Raw genomic sequence first — 13663 nt, 5'->3', positions numbered from 1 at the left:
TACATTCAGTCATTCACCCATTCACACAATAGAGATGGCAAGCTACATTGTAGCCACAGCTGACAGAGGCTAGACTACCAGACACTGGCGCCTCCGGGCCCTCTGACCACCAACAGTAGGCAACAGGTAAAGTGTCTTGCCCAAGGACATAATGACCAAGAGTGTCGGAGCTGGGGCTCAAACCGGCAACCTTCCGATTACAAGACAAACTGCCAACTCTTGAGCCACAATCGCCCCATTTGAGAAGGTTACAGTAAAACAGCCTTAACGTTACATTAACAGTTTGCACCCAGGCCACTTAACCGGCAAATTGTCTGTTGACTACCGTTGTGATGATGGAAAATTTCCTGTGAGGCTATGTGTTCTTGCTGCTCGCTAATACTCAATTGTTCTCTGTTCTCCCGTTTTACTTACACTTTTAAGTTGTAGTTGCTGACAATAAATAATATTGATTTGAATAATTAATGATTTTAGTACAAGATACTGATGAGTATAGATACCCATTTCTCAAATATTCTGATTCAATTTTGAACAAAAATATTAAGTACATGCAAAGAAGGTATTCTGTGAACCACATACTGATTTTTTTTTTGTCTGAGATAAATGTAAATAAATACCTTAATTTAACACAAACACACAAGTTAAAATTTCAGACATTTATTGCAATTTATCAAACTCAAATAATTACTAAAAGGATTTTCATAAATTTTATCAGACTCATCTAACTTATATTTATAGTGATATTTACTAAGTCTCTGAATTACTTTTTAGAGTGTAAAAGGAAATAACTAAACATCATTTGTGGTGATGAAGCAGCATTAGAACCACTCCAGAAGTGGACACATTACTTATTTAAAAAAATAATAATCATTTTTCTTCTTGAAGGATTGAAGATGTAGAACAGCGACCAATTTCCCAGAGTCTGAGAGATATAAATATTTCACTTATAAATATTTATAACAACTATGCTGCATTGGTTTTGCCTGAGGAAGTACATTAGTCAGTGATATGTGTTTAAGTTTGAGATTTGTTTTTTTTTGTTTTTTTTGGCAAAGCATTATAATAAAGTGCAAGACAGTATTTCAGAGCTTGCAGGATTCTACTTGATCAGCAATGAAGTAGAAACAGTAATGAAGTAGAGTTCATTATGTGCAGGCTGTAATGGTGGCATATTCATGGAAGCCTGAATTGATTTTCTTTTGTTGACTTGCTTGTAATTAACCCTGATAACACCAACAAACTTAACAAGAACTGCTGCTACTGAGTGAGCTTCCTGCAGACCCCAAGAACAAACTACAGTAAGGAAGACTTTCAAGAACTAAAACCAGGGTTTTAAATTTTTGGTTTAAAAAGTGATGGAGTTCTCCGTCATTTCCTTCTACTTGTATGCTTATACTAGAAAGGGGATGCCAGGCATTGTCCATACTCGATGCTGGTCCACCTCTGCTTCAGTGCTTCAGGCCAGTTATCCTGCATTCTGCACCAGTGCAAACACAACTAGATTGCTATAAATGTGTAACCCATTATCAGTGCTAGATTTGCTGAAATCAATTATATTATGTGCAAACTGATGTTATGTTAATTAAACATAAATTTAGAACTGAATGGTTATTGCAGCGTTGGAACTGATGTTTATGTAAATGCTAAAAAACAAAAAATGTAGTGCATTCATCATAATTTGGATGGCTGCTATAATATATAATATATGTGATGCCTTTTATACAGCTAAAAAAAAATAAAGATAAAGGAACACTTACCTGCATACTCTCTCCACATGAGAGGATGCATTGTCAAGTACCAGAAGGAACCCAGGATCCACTATACCAGTGGAAAGTCTAACAATGGGTCCAAGATTTTCATCCTTATACCTAATGGAAGTCAGGGTGTCGTAACTTAGCCTGTAGAGTTCTGTGAGTACCCCCATGGATATGCCTCTCCAGCCATCATTGACCCACCACGTTTATGCTGAACGACATTACAGACAACATAATGTTTTTCACGGCATCTCCAGACCCTGTCACATCAGTCATATGTGCTGAAGGTGAACCTGCTCTCATCTATGAAAAGCACAGGGCCAGTGGTGGATCTGCCAGTTCTGATATTCGATGGCCATTGGCAATCGGGCTCCACGGTGATGAAGGGTGAGCACAGGGCACACTAGAGGATGTTGAGCCCTAAGTCTGTTTATGATTGTTTAATGAGAGACATTTATACCAGTGGCCTGCTGGAGGACTCTGGCACTGCTCATCCTGTTCTTCCTTGCACAATGGAGCAGGTACCGGTCCTCCTGATGGGATGAAAAAAAATAGACAGAAAAGATTTCATTTCCTGTTTTTGGAGGGTTTCCTCGTTGTTGCCCCTCTAGTGCACCTGCTCCACCTGTGCAAAGCAGCTGAAACTGAGTAACATGCCCCTCCCTACCATGCCTTGAATCACAGCGCTACATGACACATTCACTTTGGATCAATTATGACATTGTTGTAGTTATTTAACAAACACAGCGATATCAGATTGTGCTCTCATGCATGCATGAACAAAACATTATAAATGATATGAGCATGATTAATATACTGGATAATAATGGCTAAATAACTGTAATTTTGTTTAATAATCAGGTCACACACTTCATGGGACAGGTTTAAAAACAAAACTGAGTGGAAATGAAAGTTTACTCTGATGATACCCAGTGAAAGGTCCCTGGGTAAAAGATTACTGGCATTAATGGAATGGTCAAAGAACATCAAACCAAGACATTACTTAAAAATAAAGAGAGATAATAACATCAGCAGAACTCAGAATTAGTTTTTTAAATACTGGACAATGATGTTTAACACAACCATCATGACCCTTTCCTTGATGGGTGGTATTTAAAGTCAGAACACATGACAAATTTTAACTCAGAGAATTGAGTTCTCAGGGATAGCAAGATGTTTGTAAAAAATTATATTGTTCCTTTTTTAAGTGCTGTTTTAATAGTGCAAGGTGTTTGAATTAGTCAGGAAAAAAGGATATATGTATCTGTACTTAGGTCCCAGTTTCAGGGATGACCGGTAGGAAAACCAGTCTAAGAGAAACAAGCATATAATCATTGCTGTAAGCGCTCAGAGCCTTATTTAAGGAAAATTAGACATACCAAATTGTGAAAATTAAAAAGGAGTTAGTGTGCATTTTAGTGCTGGGTAATTATTATCGATGCATTCATTTGTAAGCAGCATTCAACCAGAGTTTGGTTAGCATGCACAAATATTGTGCAAAGTGATAAAATGAAGACAAACTTAACATAATCAGAATTTTGGCAGATTCCAATATCGGTGATTCAATCGGGGACAGAGTTGCCACCGAGCTGCTGGAAGGCTCGTAATATTCTCACCGCTTCTAAGCAGGAAGCGGTGAGTTACACTGATGTCAGCTTGAAGGTCACACCAGTGAAACAATTACCCTTTGCTTTGAAATCAATCTCTTCTAACCGGTTAATAAAATATTGATGGCTTCAGTTAATACTGTGCACTTACAGCAAGTGCCAAGCAGAGATTGCTTGGTGGAATTCTTTTTAAGAGCAGGGCAGTAAGATTTGACTGGAGGTGGCTGGGATCATGTAAAGACTCGAGGGAAATAAGGGTAATCAGTAGTTTTACTTAGAGTTCATAGTCGCTTAAATGGTTAAATAAGTACAAAAGGAAAATGATATAGCTGATAACCCTTCCTTGCCACAGCATCCATCTTTCCATTTTCTTCCACTTATTCAATTCAGGGTCATGGGGGGATAGCTGGAGCCCATCACAGCTACCATAGACAAAGATGTGGCATAGACCCTGGATAGGTTACCAGTCTGTTGCAGGGCCTAACATAGTAATTTACACCTATGGGCAATTTAGAGTCATCAGTCACCTACCTACCTCCTTAACCTGCATGTCTTTTTGGTGAAGTCACCATGCTGCTTCCACTGTTAACTCCTTCATAAAAAAGGGATGTCTTCCAGCAAGTCACGAGCAACCTGTTGTTCATACTAGATAATACTAGATAATATAACATAATTAATGTTTCTCCAGGATCATCAATGCAAATCATCAATCACAATATTGCGATGATCTAAAACCTAACTTTTTCATAAAGCTAACAAGATCCGCGATCTCGTCCTTTCGGTCACTACCCACAGCTCGTGGCCATAGGTGAGGGTAGGGACGTAGATCGACCGGTAAATTGAGAGCTTCGCTTTTACACTCAGCTCCCTCTTCACCACGACGGACCGGTGCAGCGTCTGCATTACTGCAGCTGCAGCCCCAATCCGTCTGTCGATCTCCGGCTCCCTTCTCCCATCACTCGCGAACAAGACCCCGAGATACTTGAACTCCTCCACTTGGGGCAGGACCTCATCCCCGACCTGGAGTGGGCACTCCACCCTTTTCCGGCTGAGAACCATGGCCTCAGATTTGGAAGTGCTGATCCTCATTCCCGCTGCTTCACACTCGGCTGCGAACCGCTCCAGTGCGAGCTGGAGGCCCTCACCCGATGAAGCCAACAGAACCACATCATCCGCAAAGATCAGAGATGAGATCCTGAGGCCACCAAAGCGAAAGCCCTCCGCCACTTGGCTGCGCCTAGAAATCCTGTCCATAAAAATTATGAACAGAACCGGTGACAAAGGGCAGCCCTGGCGGAGCCCATCACCCACCGGGAACGAGTCCGACTTATTGCCGGCAATGCGAACCAAGCTCTTGCAACGGTTGTATAGGGATCGAATGGCCCGTAGCAATGGGCCAGACACCCCACACTCCCGCAACACCTCCCACAGGACACCCCGAGGGACACGGTTGAATGCCTTCTCCAAGTCCACAAAACACATGTAGACTGGTTGGGCAAACTCCCATGCACCCTCAAGTATCCTCGAGAGTTTTAAAGTCAAATTTGATCTAAGTGAGAATATGAACCACATTCTCCTGGGTGAAAGGCCTTTGCTTGCCTTATTTATCCACAGAGATCTCTGGAATGCACTTTGTTCTACTATACTGAATGGGCTTAGCTTGAAAAACTTCAATAAATATTTTCTACATATCATAAGTGACAACGACAGCCTCTGTTGTTTTGAATAAACGGAAGTAAAGTGAAACTGTCACCTGAATGAGGAGCATATTTCTGTTAATACTATACCATAGTTGGGGTTTCTGGACCTGGAAAGTGTGAATTACTAAAGGGGCAAAAGTCATATTCATTAATGAAATGATTTTTTGTAAATGAAATATTTTTTTCTACTTTTTTTCATTCTCACTGTGAATTGACATCATGATTGATTGAAGGAACAAGTGCTACAATAGAAAGGCACAATCTACTGAGTTTAAAGGAAGCACTCAAAATCCACACCAAAACCTAATGGGTTCTTTCTTTGCTCGTGCTTCACCTCTTTATCAAGTTTCATGAAATCTGGCTCAGTAGTTTTTGTGTAATCCCGCTGACAGACACCCCCGGCGAGGCCCTCCACATGGCAGAAAAACAATGGAAAACTCGCTGTAATTATAGGCATGAAAAAACTGTTAATCCTTAGAGCCCTGTCACTGCCAATCTAGACACTTTATTTTTAAAAAAAAAAAAACATTTCTGGCTCTGGGAGTTCTCAGTGAAGCTTTGACTGAACACACAGCCATAAAGATAGGATATCGGCTCTCTCATGAAACATGTTTTGGTACCTGAACGTGGAAAATGTGGATGAAAGACATCTGTAAGTGGCGAGGAGCGAGCTGCCTCCATGCAAAAAAGATGAGGCCGGATAAGGAGGAAGCTATTTGTTCTGATGCCACTAAAGTCAGGCTAATTAATTTCAGTCAGACGTGCTTTGCTGTCAACATCCTTTGGCTTTATTAATGGATTTCATATTATCTGATTCTGACTGGTATTCGCATTCTGAAAGAGTGGGGATGTATTTGTTGATTTTTCCTACCATCCTTCATTTGCCAATAATATTGTGTTTGTGTGTGCAAAGTAAATGACATCGTGAGAGCGCGCTTTCATTTTATATGGCAAAATTTAGGTATCACTATACAGGATTTCATAGGCAGAGGTTTCTCATGAACAACTGTCATCTCCACCTACACCTTTTGGTTTCATGATTGTGGGTCCAACTCCAACTCACATAAGGAGTAATGCATTTTTAATCGTGTGAGGGTTTCCTAGCACTTCATGTGCCTGCTGTCTGCTGTCTAAAAAACATAGTCGGGACAGGAGAGAAATAGTGTCACATTCTGAATATTTTAAAGCCCAAAATGAAACATTTATGCTCTAAATAATGAACTTACAACCTCTATTCTCTGACTTTACATTAGAGAATATACAAAACAAGACACCTTTGTTCAGCTCGCCTAAGTCTTTGCATCATTCATTTGCTTCTTCACAATGGCTATAAGTAACTGACTCCCTTCATGCCTTTGTTTTCTGACTTTGAAATAGATCCCAGGAGAAATAATGAAAGCCTCCGTTGTTAGTTTCAGTCATATCTCCCCACACTCAGTGTGGCTTCAGTGTTTTGCATAATGTCCATGAATAATGGACCCATCTTGGAGGTACAGTCCCAAATACAACCTAGTTTTAGCAGAAAATCCTATTTGAGCATTGCTGTGAGTTCACCTGCACCGCGTAGAGCACGTGACACTCGGCGCTTCACTTGACTGAATTATTGCGCGCCATAGTCAGTGTGGGCTCTCCCCATCATCATCTCCAAATGATCAACAGTAGGGCAGCAGTAATAGTGGAGATTTTGTAACAGCTGTTTTAGGCAGGTCAAGTCTGGCTTGTCTGTTTTAGTAAAAGGTAAAAAAACATTTAGAATGTGAAATTGTGTTCTTGTGTACAGTACTGTGCCCTAAAAACAGCCTTTGTGAGGTTATCTGTTGAGTCACCATTTGGGTAAAGACAAAACTGTCCAGTATGGCAGATTTCTCTCCCTCCCATTCTATTTAAATAAATAAATATTTATAAATAAATAAAATTGAATCTCTGCAGTACTGGCATAGTTTACGTTTTAACAGTACAGCAGCTCCTTCCAGCTGCTGTACTGACCTTCTGCTAGCCAAATTGCCAAATTTCTGCTTAATTCAAAATGATTTTGCATTGTTAAAATATATGTATATATATATATATATATATATATATATATATATATATATATATATATATATATATATATATATATCTGACATTGTAGTTTACAGTCGCCAGTCGATCGTGTAGTTTAACATGATCATTTCCTGTGCTTACTTCCTTTTGGGGTGTGAGTAAAACATTAAGGAGCAAATCTTAAGCAATCGTGACTTCCTGATTTCACTTCCAAGTGGGGAGTAAAAGATTAAGAAGCGAAGTCTAAGTTCTGATGTCAGAGTGTGCCATCATAATGTCTCTATGGGGAGTGAAAGAGTGAGGCATGAATTTAGGCTCTGACATTGGAGTTTTACCACCATCCTTGCCCACACACTGTTGTTACTTCCATGTACAAATGACAGTGCCTGGCCCACACTTATTCTCCTAGTCTGCCATCCTCCAAATGTACATGAAGACAGTGAGTGGGGAGTGACAATAACAACTCTTCTTTGAAGAGGAATGTATACTCAGAGGCTATACTCAGATGTGGGGGTGGAGGTGGTGCCAAAGAAGTGATGCATGAACAGCAGCAAGCATAGATTTCAGTGGGAAACAAGCAAATTTAAAAAATAAGTGAGCAAAGCACTAATGATATAAGTGCAAATGAGTTTCAGTAGCAGGATGCAGTATGTGAGAACAGTTAAATTGACTGCCTAAACTATCTTCTAGTGTATCTGTAAATTTGATCACAGCCAAGGCTGCACACAAAGCAGGTGTTTCACTGTATTAATAAAGCAATAATAGCAGCCATTAAGATGTGTAAACTATGAAGAGTGTGTAGCCAACTGTCTTGCAGAACCCACATGTATCTGCAAGATAAATGCTTTTAATTGCCGCCCAAAGGAGAGTAAAGATCAATGACTGACATTCTTTGTCAGCTCTAATTTGCCTGGTTATATTTAGCCGTTATTTTGATGCAAGTTCTCCGGAGGAATCTACAGGCTTCAATCGAAGTTTCATGTGTGTGCCAAAATCTCAGAGAGATAATTTTGCTGTTTTACAAATTCCAAATACTTGAAGCGTGTTATGGGTCGAGGTTGGTGGATTATAAACATACCTGTGGGGAAAATAGCAGCAAAAAAAAAAAGGTGGATTCAAATCCACTCTTCTAAGACAGAGATAATATTAACATTCCCAAAAACACAACTTTGGATTCAGTATTTTTTTAAAAACCTCACAATTAGACGCAGGGTTGTGCTGAGGTGAAGGAAATGTGCTGAAGCAAACAGTTTGTGAGATGGTGTAATTTAATTTCCATATCAAAAGCATAATATGTATTGAATGTTTGCAGCGAGGGCTGCAGTGCTTTTGTATTTTTCTTTGATGTGGACACATTTGTGTTCAGACAAACACATTCTTGGCTCTTTTCGAGGGATTCGACTGGCTGCTTAGCACACAGACTTCAGGCTGCACGTCTCTTTCTGCCTTTATTCTTCTCTAACACGGGTTGTCAGATCTTTATATTGACTCTACTTTTCTCTTCCCAGGAGTACCAGATCGATATTATCTTCGCCCAGACTTGGGTGGACACCCGTCTGAGGTATAACAGCAGCAGCATGCGGATTCTAACCCTCAACAGGTATATTAGATTTAGTAAAGACATACTGCAAATATACAGGAACCTTTATTAAAAAACCTCCTAAATATATCAGCTTTGTGGGTGAATCAATACCAATGTAGTGATAATTATACTAGATCTCTTTTTTAAAATGAACTACTGCTGTGGCTATTTTTCACCACTTTAGCATCTATTATATAAACATTTTCATATGATAAAACAATATTCTTCACTCCCTCTGTCTCTCTCTCTTTGGAAGAGGTCTGTAATTAATGGAACAAATTGATTGATGTGCTTTGTTTTCCCCTAGTAGCCTGAGTATTTTATTATGCTCTTATTGGGAATGAGTGCAGCCTCGTGCATTTCAAAGAAATCTGAGGGAATCAGTCTAACCTCCTTTCCTCTCTCTCTCTGTATCAATTTCCCTCTTTTTCAACCAGCAATATGGTCGGACTGATCTGGCTGCCCGACACCATCTTTAGAAATTCCAAGAACGCCGATTCTCACTGGATAACAACGCCCAATCAGCTGCTCCGGATCTGGAACAATGGGAAAATACTTTATACTCTGAGGTAAAACCCTTCAAAACACATGGAAACACACAGAACAGGAAGATAAAAGAACAAAAATCGAGAGCAGACATATCACAGCCAATGACTGCTGGTAAAAAATCTTTTCATGAGAAATACTCCCTCTATTCTGATTCTTAATGCCAACTGTATATTGTGGCTAAACAAAATTCTGCCACCAGTGTTGACATTGATGAGTACAGACAATAAAAGACATTTAGACTTTAGTTGGCTTTACTGGCAGATTCACTGTTTTTTCATACATTTTAAATTAAGTCCAAAAACAGTACCAGAAAACAGAATTTACCTGTGATATTATTATTGGCCAACAACTTGTGACTGACAAGTCATTAGCCAATCAGGCTGCAATCTCACAGTCACATGTGCCCCTCGTTATCATATTTGATTTCGAAAGACCAAGATGGCAACAAAAGAAAACATTTGAAGCTATGGGTGATGTCACAATAGCTCCGTCTGTAATTTAGTATTATAACTCTTTAAATGTTTCTTGTTGCCCCTGGTGGGATGTGAAGGTATTGCAAGTGGGTCTTTTACAATAAATATATGTTTTTGTTAAAGGAAAAAAAAAGTTTCATTTTGTAGCTTTGTCTAAAATCAATTGTTTAAATTCACAACGAAATAAAAAAGAAAGAAGTCATCACATTTGAAAATCCAAACCCCAATTTCTCTGATACTTTGTCCTTAGCAGGAAAGAGCTAAAACTGGAGCATTGGCTGTCAGGTGCCAAAGGTAAATCTTTGAAAGTAGAATCAACCTGAACATGCAGATTGCTATCCATTTGTATCTTGTCTTTCTGTTAAAGATATGAGACTTGCCTTTCTTAAGGTGTTCTGTGACTGAAGTCTAATAATTAATACCAATAGACCGCATTGATAGAACTATGAACAGTCAACTGTTCATAGTTAGAATATGGGTAGAACGCGCATGCGCATTGACAAAAAAGCACGGCGTAACGGAGAATGTGAATGGGGAAAGCAGATTGTTGAGTGAAACGGATGAACCAGAATTAGTTTGTAAAAATGGTGCAACTTAACTGGTTTGGTGTTTGTCTGTCAGATACACAACAAAGCACATTTTTTTTGTAGAACTTGCAAGCGGGCCGTCATTATTGCCGTATTTGTCGGACTAAGGTGCTCGTATATCTGGGAGTAATCTGGGTCCTAAACTCCGTCCTTTAAGATCCCGAAGTCAAACGAACATCACTGAGAGTTAAAAACTGTCTAAATTCTTCCATCTTTAATAAAACGATCAGCGTTGCTGCTTTACCAGGTGTAACTATGATGTTTAACACCCAGGCATCCATGAAAACAGAATTCATTACATTTAACAGAGTTAGAAGTTAGCAGAAGTTAGCTCGCTAGTTTCGCTAGTTGCCTAAGCATGATATAGCATGTTCTGACTGAGAGATTTATGAAAAAAATCTAATGTACAGCTCTGCTATCACTTCCAACATAAATGAAGACAGGAAGCTACACAGCAGTTACGTTTGTAGGGTTACTGAAGTTGGGCTAGCTGGTATATAATGATGTGCTACGCGATCGCTAGCGACACAGCTATGTTAGCATAACATAAACAGAAAAGCTGGAGGATGAACGCTAACACTTGATAAAAGTTAATGTGAAGGTTCCTGATGGTTAGAGACAAATGCAATCGCATGCCAGGATGCTCTAAACCACAGGTGTCGGACTCCAGGCCTCGAGGGCCGGTGTCCTGCAGGTTTTAGATGTGTCCTTGATCCATCACAGCTGATTTAAAGGCTAAATGACCTCCTCAACATGTCTTGAAGTTCTCCAGAGGCCTGGTAATGAACTAATCATTTGATTCAGGTGTGTTGACTCAGGGTGAGATCTAAAACCTGCAGGACACCGGCCCTCGAGGCCTGGAGTCCGACACCCCTGCTCTAAACAGACCAAACTTCAGTCAGGAGAACAACTGAGATAATCCATCCATAATATGAGGTTAGTCATTAATATACTGCAACAACATGGAATAGAGCAGCTGTAATAGAATACAGCATTAACGAATCAATGGTACAGAAGTAGAGGAAGCAAGAAGAATGAGTTGAATAAAGTTTGATTTATTTGACTGCTTTGTTTCACTTAATGTGCCTAATAATCCCGTGCACCTTGTGGTCCGAAAAATACATATTTGACTTTTTTATTTGGCACACTGCAGTTAAATGTAGCAAAGCACCTCTTTTTAACTTCAGTGGATATTATACATGGTTATGCTCAGGATATGTTAGCCCATTTCTACTGGAAATGCATTTTGGTTAAACTTTCAGCAAGGAATTTGCATTTGCATTGTTAAATGTTTATATAGCTGTAATGCACATAAAAAAAACAGCTGCTTGTTTAAGTAAAATAAATGGTTGGTGGTTTTTTTGCGCTAGTAAAGTTGTGGAGTTGTATTTTGTCTCGCAGAAATTATATCGTCAGTTATATCGTTATCGCAAATTTTCAAATATATATCGTGATATATATTGTTGGCCATATCGCCTTGCTCTAGCTGCCATGCAAAAACACCTTCAGAAATAAAATTCACTATTTGACTGCAGTTGGTGAGTCACATAGACAAACAGGAAGACACAGACAGAGAAACACAGAAGGCAGATCCAGAACAATAAAGAGTAAAATAAAATCTCAGGAACATTACAGTTGTATAAATGATTTTAGTAACAGCAAATAATCTGATATTGGTTGTAGTAGAAAGCAGCACCTCCCACACATACCGAACACACAGCAATGCGATTTTGATTTGTATCTTTTTAAATTCTAACTGCATCTTTCTCCCTTTACATGAGTTTCTGTACCACATAGCATTCTTTACCTTTGGTGCAGTAAGATAAAACCCTTGTGTTTCTTTTCATTTTGTTGCTTTCGCTCTGACAGCCTTTCAGTGGCTGAGTAATGACACACAGGTGAAGGTGATGGCCTTATGACAACCCCCACCCACCCAACTGTGTGACTGCACCTACAACAGAAAACACTCAGGATTTGAGTGGACGGGTTCCTTTTAAATTGGAGTGGCATCTGGGTTTATGAGTCCTCAAGCTCTGACATGAGCTTTTTTTCTGTCTTGAAGATCAAATTTCACCTGTGCATCTAGTATTTCGAGCTAGAGCTGGCCTAATGGCAAGAAACCACCTTGAGTGTTTGTTTTCTCCACATTTTGTGGAGCAGATGCACAGCTGCTGCTATTTCAGGACAGTTCAGGTCCCGTCATGGAGGCAAATAAATTCAATAAACAGCATTTCCCAAAATGACTAGGGTGTAAGACTCTGGCATTTCATTCCTTTGTCTTGACTGGCAAATTTCAGTTAGTTCCCTGGGTATGCTGTGATGCCTGCTTGTGCAAATACTCAGAAGGGAGCCACTTTTCAGACAGCCCACTTCCATTTTTAATTTATGGGAGGAATAATCATAGCAGGATGATTTTGGATGTTGTAGAGGTTAATAACAGTGTGATCACGAACTTCTAAATTGAGCCATAAATATGCCTGTTATCAACAGGGGTTCAGGGGTTCAAGATTAAAATGCACTGCTGTGAAACACCAAGTTTATACCTGCACTAATCAATATTTTAATATCAACAAAAGACTTAATGATTATCTCTAATGTGAAAGGGGTCACTTGTGGTGACACACCCACAGGAATTAGCAGCTGATGTGGCTGTTTCCATCAACTCTACAAAGTATTTCAGTAGCAGTTAAAGGGGAGTTCAAAAAATCATTTTGTAATCTGATACTGGATCTTAAAACAGAAGAAAGCTGTCTTCAGTGGAAGAGGGAACTGAACTAAAGTTTTCTGATTGGCTGCATCTCTAAAACAGGTTTGAAAAGCAGGTGGGTGGGGCTTATGGTAAATTGGCCGGTTGTAATGTAGGGCTTTTCTATTTTTCTTGAGCACTCATAGCGCTTTATACAACATGCTTCATTCACACAAACACACTTGGCCTAAAAGTTTTTGCTTTTAAGAGCTCATTTTATTTTTTCTAGCGTTTCTTTCTGTGATGAATTTGAAAAGTCTTGCTTCGTTAGCAGGTTATTAAGTGTCAAAGAGACATATATTTAGGCCATATTCGCCTTGACTGACACATCTCTCTCATCTCCGCCGTGTTCGTTGCTGCTTGTTCTTTTTCACCTCAGCTCCACTCTCACAATTTGGCTTTTCCGACTCCCGACAAGGATGGAAGCAAAAATGCAAATTGGAACTGTACATCATCTGCACTTTGTTCACCTCGGAACAAGACGAGCGAGGCAGCCCCCTTCCTGCTTTGACAAAGGCTCCTCTTTTGTGCTCCAAGTCAGGCGTTTAATGAGGAATTGTAGCAGCGACAAAGACACAACAACACAAGTCAAAGAAAAAGCCCATTTTCATGACTGTCATTT

General features: G+C 39.6%; 1 protein-coding gene across 3 annotated transcripts in view; it reads left to right on the top strand.

Annotated features, from left to right (window-relative positions):
• LOC146492035 (gamma-aminobutyric acid receptor subunit gamma-3-like) overlaps positions 1 to 13663 on the top strand; it is a 174225-nt gene that overhangs the window by 89103 nt on the left and 71459 nt on the right. For all 3 annotated transcript variants that reach the window (XM_085152663.1, XM_085152665.1, XM_085152664.1), the window contains exons 4-5: positions 8613 to 8704; positions 9124 to 9255. In XM_085152663.1, coding sequence (XP_085008789.1) covers positions 8613 to 8704; positions 9124 to 9255 — 224 coding nt within the window. The remainder of the gene's footprint in view (positions 1 to 8612; positions 8705 to 9123; positions 9256 to 13663) is intronic.

Source organism: Neolamprologus multifasciatus, chromosome 23 (genome assembly GCF_963576455.1).
Source record: "Neolamprologus multifasciatus chromosome 23, fNeoMul1.2, whole genome shotgun sequence".
In the NCBI taxonomy this organism is placed as follows: domain Eukaryota; kingdom Metazoa; phylum Chordata; class Actinopteri; order Cichliformes; family Cichlidae; genus Neolamprologus; species Neolamprologus multifasciatus.
Note: the sequence above shows the minus strand (reverse complement) of the source record. Positions and strands in the feature narration are given on the sequence as shown.